The sequence below is a fragment of the Aptenodytes forsteri genome, unplaced genomic scaffold (assembly GCF_000699145.1).
Source record: "Aptenodytes forsteri isolate BGI_AS27 unplaced genomic scaffold, ASM69914v1 Scaffold299, whole genome shotgun sequence".
In the NCBI taxonomy this organism is placed as follows: Eukaryota; Metazoa; Chordata; class Aves; order Sphenisciformes; family Spheniscidae; genus Aptenodytes; species Aptenodytes forsteri.
In genome coordinates this window covers 1,712,033-1,723,243 of record NW_008794154.1, presented here as the reverse complement: position 1 = coordinate 1,723,243, position 11,211 = coordinate 1,712,033, and the positions used below count along the sequence as shown (strand labels likewise).

The 11,211-nt window shown below is 42.5% G+C and overlaps 1 protein-coding gene across 1 annotated transcript in view; it reads left to right on the top strand.

The window, feature by feature from the left end:
* Window positions 1–7,400: 7,400 nt before the first annotated feature.
* The window catches only part of IQCJ (IQ motif containing J), an 11,957-nt gene continuing 8,146 nt past the window's right edge, over window positions 7,401–11,211 (top strand). The window contains exon 1 of the mRNA XM_009279472.1: window positions 7,401–7,466. Within this exon, the coding sequence (XP_009277747.1) occupies window positions 7,401–7,466 (66 nt within the window). The remainder of the gene's footprint in view (window positions 7,467–11,211) is intronic.

Sequence of the window (11,211 nt, the reverse complement as noted above, 5' to 3'; positions counted from 1 at the left end):
GTGCATGATTGCAAGTACTTTAGTATTTTATCATTATGTGTTCAACTGCAGTGAAATCTTTCGAGTAAGAAAAATCCTGCCAGTGCTATCTCCCTCTTGATAAGCTCTGGTTGTAAGAAGCAGACCGAAACATTTGCTGGGCAAGAGGAAGAGAAGAGAGCTCTTCTAACCTGCAAATGAATTTCATTGGGTTTTCCCTGCTGATGGGTATCAGGTTAGAAGCATAACTTCTGGAAAAGCACTTGCAGCTCATTGTAGCCAGCTATTTCATTGCCGCTAATCAGATTTGTAAAGTGCCATCCTGATGTTTATCTGTTCCAGGTGAAAAGCATTGCTGCAGCACACGGGATGCAGTTGCTAAGCAACTGCCTTCAATTAAAACATCTTTTTAGATATCTGCAGTATATGAGAAATTAGATTTAACTCCTCAGAGTTCAAACAAGAGCAACTTCTGAACCTAACAGATACTGCCATATATCCCTCCTCCTTTACATCAGTGGTTGCTGTCACTTCGCCTATAATATAAAGCTTGGGAGTGTTATTTTATCTCTCTCCAGGTTAGCGATGTGACTTCTGCACGTGCTTGTCATGAAATATTTTTGGAGTTGCAGGCATCTTGCTAATGTCAGGCAACTCAGAGGAGGAAGAGAGGCTTGAACCAACCTCTGACCTTAGGATGAACTTTTCAAAACAGATTCAAGCCTAGATTTTGAAAGGAGTTTGCCACCTCTGCCCATTACTGTCACCTGCCTCTGCTCCATCTGCCCTGGTCCATGGTGGTCATAGCCAGTCCCTTCCTTTTGCTCCGAAGGACTCCAGCACAGACAGGCTGTTTTCATGCTCCAACTCTCAGTGATGCACACTTTCACATAAAAGCTTGGAAACACAGCCTTTGCTTCCTACACGGCACAGACTCCTCAGGTTTCCTCCTAAAAGATGTTTATTTGGAAGTGCTGTCATTTTTAGTGTGCTGTTTTCAAGCCTCCCTACAGCTGGAGTAGAAATATGAGGGGGTTACTTTTACAAACTAGAAATATTTGCTGCCCAATTTTGTGATGTCCTGAATTTCCCAGCTGGTTTATTGTTTGTGAAAGATAAAAAAGCAAATGGAGAGCACTTGGAAGGTAAAGTGCTGCTGAAGGATGAGGAGGGACTGGAAACGCAAGAATGAGAGGCCTTTTACATTGGGAAGGTCAATAATGTTATACTCTGAAAATTCTGTTTTCTAATCTCCAAAGTGCTCAAATACCTAAATTTTGTTGAAAACTAGTAGGATCTGAGTGCTTTTTCTTGTATCCTATGAAAAATCACACCTGAGCTGTTTCTGTCCTAAGATCCCAGGCAGGACCATGGTTCTGTTGTGGGAGATGTTTTACAGTATTTGTGCATTTGGAGTCTACCTCAAGCATTTTGTTTAGGACCTGTGTAGTTTTTGGAGAAACCCAGACAAAGCCAGAGTATTCTGGTGCTTTTTTGAAACAATCTCCTAATCACTTTCCTGGATGAAAGTGAGCCTCCTGAAGGTAGCATTGGAAGCTTGGAAGTACTGGAAGAAGTAGATAGTATTGGAAGCTTCTACATGCCGGATTTTAGAAGTTGATACTAAGAAGCATAAATACAGAAAAGCAGCAAACATCTGTTTCATTATATTTTTACAAGGCCCAGTGCCTTCACTCTTTCCGCTCAGTTGAAACACCCAAGGCTTAGCATCCTCCAGCACCTCAAATTGCATAACAGAAAAAACTTGAATACTGAATAGCAGCAGAAATTTAGCATAAGCCGTGAAGTAACTAAACCCTAACTTTTTAAATGAAAGAACTTTGTATAACTTTTGCACTCTTTTAGTACTTGTTTATTTCTTGCTATTCACAAAAGAAAAAAGTCCACGTGGTTGCTCAGCTGCTGAACAGAGTATCCCACAATTTGCAATTATATTTAATTTTTATGCAGAAAATTAGATAGGTGTGTTTTGATGGGTATACTTGCTCTGAAACCTGCTATGTATTGGAAGCTTCTACATGCCGGATTTTAGAAGTTGATACTAAGAAGCATAAATACAGAAAAGCAGCAAACATCTGTTTCATTATATTTTTACAAGGCCCAGTGCCTTCACTCTTTCCGCTCAGTTGAAACACCCAAGGCTTAGCATCCTCCAGCACCTCAAATTGCAAAAAACTAAAAACTTGAATACTGAATAGCAGCAGAAATTTAGCATAAAGTAACTAAAAACTAAACCCTAACTTTTTAAATGAAAGAACTTTGTATAACTTTTGCACTCTTTTAGTACTTGTTTATTTCTTGCTATTCACAAAAGAAAAAAGTCCACGTGGTTGCTCAGCTGCTGAACAGAGTATCCCACAATTTGCAATTATATTTAATTTTTATGCAGAAAATTAGATAGGTGTGTTTTGATGGGTATACTTGCTCTGAAACCTGCTATGTTCTGTGATTATTTTTTGTTCTCCAGGATTCATATAGCTATAGCTAATGTGCTAAAACCACAACTAAATAGTTTTGTAATTTGCCTCTGAGACTAATCTGTGGCCATCTTTTTAATGGGATTGTAAATTATATGCACTTTATAAAGGGACTACAGTAGGCTGAACAATTGTGTTAATGACTCTTATCAAGAGATCAACTAGGAAGGCAGGGTGTAGAAGATTAGATTATTTCATCTGTGAGATTGCCAAGGGAACATCTTTATGACTTGTCTAATTAGCTCAGTACCATTTTATAGTGGTCCCCAGCAGTGCTATAGAAGTTAGAGGAATTTCTGCTGTGATCCCCCTCTTAAGTTGCACTGTAGCTGTTTCCAATTGCATTGGGGTGAAATGCCAGGGCATAAACAGTCTCTTTTTGAAGGAGCTTAAAAAAAATCCCTTAGCAAGGTGCTCTGTGTATATGAAGCCTCATAAACGTGGTGATCATTCTGCAAACACAGGGTCTCTACCTTGATAAATTTGCTGTCCAGTTTGTGTACAGTAAGCTGGGGACTGAAGAGAAGAAAAAAGAAAAAAAAATCCCTGCTAAGTTAAGCTGATGAGTTTTGTGAGAGGTTATTAGTTGGAGCTGTTGGCTCGTGCAAGAACAGTAGCTGTCCGGGAGCCCGTGTTGGCTCCCTAGCTTACAGCTCAGCTCTGGCAAGGTGGTAATGATATATGGATGTAGGGTGCTCTTAGCTCAATCCTAAAACGCTATCAGTGTTGGGATCCAAGCAAGGGCCATGGCATTTGCTTTAGCCTAGGTAGCCCTTTTGCTAATCTCCCTACTGATTTAATTGGCCTGTGCATGCCTCTTAGCATAATTATGCTCATCCTGAAAATGGATATGATGCAGATTTACTTCTTGAGAGTGCTGAGGAAGATTTATGGAAGTTAAATCTGCACAGAAAAATGCAAGTCCTTTGTTACTGCTGAACTTCTGGGATGTAACCTCTGGAGCGGATGATGAGGGATGTTGGCTAGGCTGGATGCAGGGTGCTGTCCTGCTGAAGAGATTTGGCTTTGGAGGACTGTTTCTCTGTTTCTGCAGCTGTAATGGTCTTTATGGCTGAGCAGTTGCTGGCTGCTAAATATAAAATATTTTCCACTTGTATTAGAAAATGTCTTATTGTATGACCAAGAGATGGTGGGGATGGAAAAGAAAGTAGCGCAGGGATGGTGACTGACATAACTTGTGCTTACTGTCTCTAGCAAGCACAGCTCAGCTGGCACATTAATAAGTGGATTGCTGGTTTCTTGGTGTGCTTGCATAATTATAAGCATCAGAATGAGTGAGTAGTTTCATTATCATCAGCATGGAAAAGCTATTTCTCATATTGAAGACAAACACAAGAGTGTTTGGTGGAAATTACAATATACATAAAGATTAAGACCCTAATCAAAACTGCTCGGTCTGTAGTTCATCATAACAGAGAAAATAGTGCTTCTGTGAATGCACATATTTTTCCATGAACCTAAAGTCCATAGATGTGGCTGCTCTTCTCCAGAGTCCTCGACCAGAGATTTCATGTGGCTGCTGACTGTGCTGGCACCTCTAACTCACGTGCCTTGCAGGAGAGGGAACATGTTAGTGACAATGTCTCAAACGCCTGAAAATAGGAGCAAAGCATAGTGGCCTCTGTGTTCAGGCTGGCTGGGAACTGGTGGCACCTTTTGGGAGCCAGCGTTGCTCCTTGATGCTGTGGCTGAGGACAAAGCTGCTGTATAAAGAGCAGCTATGTGGCGTGGAAAGGTTTGATGAGCCAGGCCATGCTGGGGCCATCTTCCTTGGCAGCCTCTTCCACGCATGCCTGTCCACACTTCTCATGCCTCAGAGCTGCTTAATGCTTCTGCCTCACCTCTGTCATCACCGCCCTGGCACGGGGATGCCTGTCCTGCCCAGGGTTGGGTATTCCCATGCGTGCAGTGTTGGAGGGCAAAGTGTCCTGGCATTAAATCCTGCAGGTGCATTGTCCAAGCAAAGGCAGTCACTGTGAAGTTGATGGCTCGGGGACTGTTTTGTAAGTGCTGCTACAGTGCAACGTAATAGATATTTGTGCATGTTTTCTGAAAAGCAACTCTTTTAGTTATGGACCAAATACATACTGCTTGGCCTAAATGGGACTTTCAGAAATGCGAGAAGTGTAGAAAAGTGTTTTGGTAATAGATGTGTGACTTTTTTTACAGTAACCTTCTGATTCCTAATCTAGTTCATCAGTCTCCTCTTTTGTGAAAATTAGTAGACAGTACCACATGCTGAAAAGCTGAAAATTGGATTAATATATCTCTTTTCAGTTTTAAAACAGTCATCTGTTGTTGTCATTAGAAGTAATAGGCTCATGAGCTATAAAAAGAGCTGCTTACTTTTTCTGGGGGAAAAAACCTCCACTGGGAGTTCAGAAGATGGATCTGTAATGTCAGATTTTCCCCCTGCCTTCCCCTTCCTGGCATACTGAAATCCAGACTGGCTTGGTTGCAATCTTATATTTCTCTCAAAATTAAGCTGGACTCAACTGTAATTTGCAATGAAAACCTTAGAGGGAGACGGAAGGTGTGGGTTTCTTCCAGTAGAGTGGGTTGGGTGCAGATTTGTGTTCTTCGTAAAGTAACCGTTAGACCAAAACACTGGTGTCTTTTTAGCGGGCATAATTCTGCAGCCCTTCAGAGAAAGGGTAAAGTCATGATAAAGATAAAGAAACTTGGACTGTTGGTGACACTTAAGGACAGACATGTCTCTTCTCCATAAAAACATTCAGCTACCATTCCCCATGTAATTTGGCCAATGCTATTCTCTCCGAGGTGTAGCTTTTGTGCCATAAAGCAAAACACAACACTAGGGTTGCCATTTACTTTCATTTCTTGAAGCTTAAAGTACCATTCCACATGAACCAATACTGGGTTGGAAAGCTTCATTTCTTCTGAAACATGTTGTTATTAGGCTTTGCTGCCCTCTCTGCAGTGCAGTGTTCACAGGTGGTCAGCCCTGGTGAGATTTGGCCCCATTGCCTCCATGGCTCTTCCAGCACTGGACGTGCCCCGTTGGGATTTTGGGGCTGCCTTTTGCTATCCAGGACTTGCAGGGAAAGCTGGTTGTTCTAACAGTGGGTGTGGTGGCATTTGCCATGTCGAAATTGTTGGGTTTTGTTCCAAATGGAAACTTGCTTTTGAAAAAATCAGTGTTTCCTACAGCATGTTGGTTGCTGTCTTGACCAGCTCTAGCTCTGGTGTAGGTTGTCACTGTAGTAAAGGCAACGCATAATGGACAACATGTAACACACGTTCTCTGCTTCAGTGAAGCTGTGGTGATTTACACCAGGTTTTGCACTGTCACATCAGGTCCCATAAAAATGGATTAAAATCCTAGGTATGGTTATAACATCTCCTCATCCCATAAGTGAATCATTTAATGCCTGCTACCACTTGTAGGGCAGCTGTCATATCTGACTCCAAAAATTTCTGGACTTCAGTGAGAAATTGGCTTTCTTGCCATAGACTTGAATCCCAGTGTGTGTGTATATGTGTGTATGTGTGTATATATATACCTTTTTTCTTTTTCCCTTGAACTATAACCTATGAAATGCTTCCTTTGCTGAGTCTCCTATAGCACTCATGTTGTTCCAGACCTTTTCCTCAGTGTTCAGACTGGCTGTAGTTTCAGAAGCACTTTGGCAACAGAGAAGCCAAGATGTCAAGAGGCTTCATTCTCTCTAGTTGGTTCCCTTGGCAAAAGTTAAAAGCTTGTGTATTTCAAGGCAGAAGTGGTGCTGTTGAAAGCCCTGACCGCAGTGACAGCATAAGAAAGAAGAAGCTTTTTAAAAGGAATCTAACTTGGCTTTTTAACGGTATTCATCCTTGTGCAAGGTTTCCAGAGCTGCTGTAACTATGAAATAATGTTCTGTAGCCATGGTGCAATAGATTACTCTTCCTGAGGGCAGAGCTGAAAGAAGGAAAAGAAAAATTTATTGATATCATGGAAAGTGGAGAAGAGCTCAACAGGTCATCCTGTGAGTGCTTTCATCCCCAGGAGATATCATCAGCATTGCTGCATTTCCCTTCTGGCCACATACACCCGCTTATGAGAGGAATTAATATATCGGCTGTCCTGGGCATTCTTACGTAGCCAGGATCATAGCAACGGGATTAGGCATGAGCTGAGCTCAAATAAATGAAAGCCAAGACCTTCTGCTTTTGTTCCCTGTGCTGGGTTTACACTTAGTCAATGAAGTTTTGTATTGAGTCCTATTTTGATTAAATGACGAGTGAGGAGAGAGCAATGTCATGATTTACAAGATTGGGAAGAGAAACAATTAAATATTATGACCATAGGGTATAAAAAGAGAGGAAGGGCTTTACATGAAGAAAATGAAAATATTGCCAGTTCATCTATTAAGTGATGAAAGTGTCCTGTGAAGTAGGAGGCAAACACATCCCCTAGGAATTTTAAACAGTAATGAGCAAAACTTGGAGAAACGATGCAGCGAGGAGTTTACCTTTGGCAGAGTAAATGCGCTGCTCTAATAAATCTTTTCTTTCTCAGCCTTGTTAGATTTTCAGTGAAGGGACTAAGGGACGTACCTACAACCCAACACTGAGTTCCAGCTTCTGAAACCCAAGCCAGACCCGGGCGGGTGGTGGGGCTGTGCTGCTGCTGGGTTAGCAGGCAGGAGCAGGGTGAGGGACTCAGCTACCAGTTGTTGTGTTGGGTCACACCATGTGCTGAACAACACAGGGTGCAAAAAACAGAAAGCGATCTAGAAACCATCAGAAGTGCTGGAGTATTTCTGTTGCAATATTTGTTTTCTCTCTGGGACAGTGTTACAGGAAAGCCTGATTCAAATGATCCCGAACTTGCACCCCTGGCTCCATCCTGAACTCCCATGGTAAACCTCAGAAGTCAATCTGAAAGCAGTCCAAATCAGCATGGAGATTTCGGAGTACTTGGACAAGAAGTACGTTAGCCAGAAGGCACTTCTCAGTACTAGTATTGTAGGTGATGTTCCACTGCTGTATGTGTGGGGACATTATAGATATGCACTACATGTGAAGGATGGGAAAAAAACCAATGGTAAAACAGAAAAAAACAATGGTACAACAGATTTCTAAACACACCAAACTGAGCAAGTAAGAAGCCACAAAAGACTTGTCAACCGAGTCACATCATAAGGAAAATTAGACCATATTCTGTAAAGATATTAGCTAGTAAACTTACAGGAAACTTGTTTTTGAAAAAATTCCCTGGGAATTGGCCTGGGCTGGAGAACAGTGGAAAGCAATGTAGTCCTTCTTTTTGGAGAACAACCTAAATTGTAGCAATTGGGCTCTACAAGCATAACTTGATTCTCAGTAAACTATGAAAATGCGTATTGAGTGAAGTATCTCTTCAGTATCTAGAATAATGGAAACATGAGCAACATACTGTAGGAGTTAATTGCCTAATGGCTATTGTTCCCATACGTGCTCCATTTATCAGCTAGATCCTCAGAAACCTTGCTGCAGCACCAGCAGCGCTCGTTTGTGCTGAACAGCCGTGATGCTTAACGCTCATCCCAGTGGCACTCTAATTAGTGGTAACCTCTTTCCAGCCTGAAACATTTCAGTGGTGCTTGCCCTTTGTTTCCTACTCTTGGCCTCATTTTCTGTTCAGTGTGACGCTTTCTTTCCTTGAGCAGTCTGCAGGTTTTGGTTGACACCTTCTTTGGCTTGTTTGGAAAGACGAGTGCATGGACAGAGCCCGCACACACTTACCCTGTGCTCACCAGAAACAACGTTTGTAGCAGAGGGACTGTGGTCCCCCTGCAGTGAAGATGAGCCATGGAAGGGAAATACAGGCAGTATTTGATGGGAGAGCGATGGAAGAGTCTGAAATTGTTTGCTATTAATTAGCAGTTGATAACCACATTCTATTTTAACTAATCAAAGTCAGAACCCTAATGCACAAGCAAAAAATAAGAGCTGTTCCCTTCCTTGAAGATACCGTGACCTAAATGGACAAGATGCACACAAGAAAGGAGGTGGAAAGACCTAAGATGCTGTCAGAGGTCAGTGACAGGCCAGGATACAGGATCCGACCTGAATGACCATGCTGTGTCTCCCTGCAGTAACTAACCCATTTCAGCAAGACTAATTCATATTTTGTTTCTAAATCTGAATGTGAAACTTGTTTAAGTAAGTTTAGTAACTCTATTGATGGCACAATTTTTTAAAGTGATCTGGCAAATCGTTCTGACAGCTGTGGATCACAGAGCCCCTGTAGCTATATTAATCTTGTGCAGGTAACGTACTTTTCTTGAATGTTCATAGCTGAAGTGTTCAAGGGCCCTGTTGGGTTGCCAAAGCAAATAAAAAAGGACCTTCCCCCTTCCACCCTCAATATACAAAAGTCACTATCATCTAATGTGTCTTTTTGTTCCAAGATATGAAGCAGTTGGATGATTCAAGGCGTAGCATTAGCTTTTATGTTCCAGTCCCCAAAGTGGGATGCAGAACACTCTACACATCCCTAAAATGGGAATTAATGGAGATGGTCTCATGTCTGCCCAAACTGGGACTCCTTGTGCCTCTGATGTATCCCCATAGCAGGCACACAAGTGCCACCAGAGATGTCGCTTTGGGGACAACCCCCCTGCTGCGTACCAAGAGGGAACAGGAGCTTTAGGGGGCTGCTCGTGTAATCCAATGTGTTTCCCACGAAAGCAGCCCCTCCATGCTGGCATGAATGGGTTCCCAAAATAGTAGTGAGTAAAAGCCTTCACCGCAAAGAATCCTGATCTTTCTATCCTCTTTAGACTCATTGTATCCTGCTAAGAGGCTTAATTAACCCACTGCTTGACAGGCCTTGTCAGACTGAAACACAGACTCTACATCATTTAATACAGGGGCCATGGTCTTCCCTGAGAAAACTGTGCAAAATATAAATGAAAATTAATAAAATGAAAAAAAGAAAAAATATAAAATTAATAAAACCCAAGATGCTTCATGGACACAAAAGGGAGGTGGGGGGAATTCTTTTTTAAATGGGAAACAAAGTCTTAAAAATACAGATTACAGCAGACCTGGGTGTAAGCAGCTCAGAACAGCATTGGCAGTGGACTGTTTCCAGTAACCAAAATCAGCTGGGGTGTTTGAAAAGCAGCTGAGGCTGCTGCTTCTGTGCTCGGATACAAATGGCACATGGATCAGAGCTGGTGCTAAAGGTGGTTTAGCACTGCATGTGCTGTCCCCAGACTGGTGCGATGGACTGGGAGAGGTGAGCAGCAGCAGAGAGCACTTCATTATCTTGTATCCATCTCTGATGACCACAGGATTGGAAAACGGCAGGAGGTGAGAATGTTTAAGCCTATAAATTGGCTTCCTAATAGGTGACAGAAAGAGGCATCAGGTGGCTTTGATCAGAGGATGGATCCTGCATGGCTTCTGGTCTCAACAGCAGCAGGCATTGCAGTGTTTCTGGCTTCAGACTGCTTTCAGCTGTGCTTGCCCTAGCTGTGCCATCACTTCAGAGGTTGTGCTGGGAAAGGAATGATCGGTTTTGCACATGCCTGTGTCAGTGCTATGGAGAAGTCATCATATGTTTGTCTTTAAATGCAGCAGCTCTGGAACGATGAGACAGGCTAACGCATTCGCTGGCAAGAGTGGCTGTGAAAGCTCCAATGATCTTTATTGATATTTCCAAATTAAAGCTCTCAGCACTAACTCCTTCCCTGTGTAGGACTGGCAGGCTTTGCCTTCAAGGCAGCAGTTGGGCTGTGCTCTGCTCTGCCACACCTCACCCAGGTGCTGTTGGGCAGGGCTGATGCTCCAGCCCCTTTCCAGCATCCTGCTCCAACTGGGCGAGAGCAACCATGCCGCTCCAATGTAGGGTTTCTCCAGTCACTGTGGCCTTTCTATGCCAGAAGAGGAGAATCTAAAACTGGCACTGTGGTGTTTCATCAAGCGACTTGCAAGTAAGTGCAAGTTTTCCTGCATAATAGAAAATTCAACATTCAACCATTCAACAAAATTTCAATTGAAATTTGGAAAAACATCAATGAAATAGAGAACTACCCAAAGCTGGTGTGTTTGAATAACTGCTGTGCTCATTCTTAATTATAAAATGGAAAAACAAACCTATTTTACTGCTCTTTTTGGGCTGTGGTTCTACTGAAATCAAAGCTTTCTCTTCCAATCTCCATCTCTGACCTCTTGGGAAGCACTGTTGTATATTCATTTGGCACCAATTGACAGACCTCTTAGGCAGAGATACTCAAACAATAGCACGCATGTCCAAAAAGGATTTTGAAAATTAATTTTTGATATGTGGCCTCTGCTCTGATTTCTCTGTGCTAGTCTAAACCCACAGGTATAAATAACTCCACTGACCTGAATGGATATTTTTGGGTACAGCAACAAAAAAGAATCATTGCCTGCTACTGGAGGTAAATATTTATCTAGGTATGATTTAATGTCTGGAGATTTCTTTTCTTTCTTTAGAATTTGCAATAATAACTGTTTTTTGAAACATTTCTTCAAACTGAATTTAGGGACTAGTGCATTTACATTGTTTTAGATTTCTGCTCCTCTGCCTCTGAGCCTGCCTCGATGATCCCATATCTGCTGGCTGCTCTCATCTCCACAGCTGGTCAAATGAGAGGTGACATTTCTGTGCAAGCCTAATGTCATGGTTTAACCCCACTAAGCACCACTCCACTCACACTCTCTCTCTCCCCCCTCCCCCCCCCCCCCCCCCCCCCCC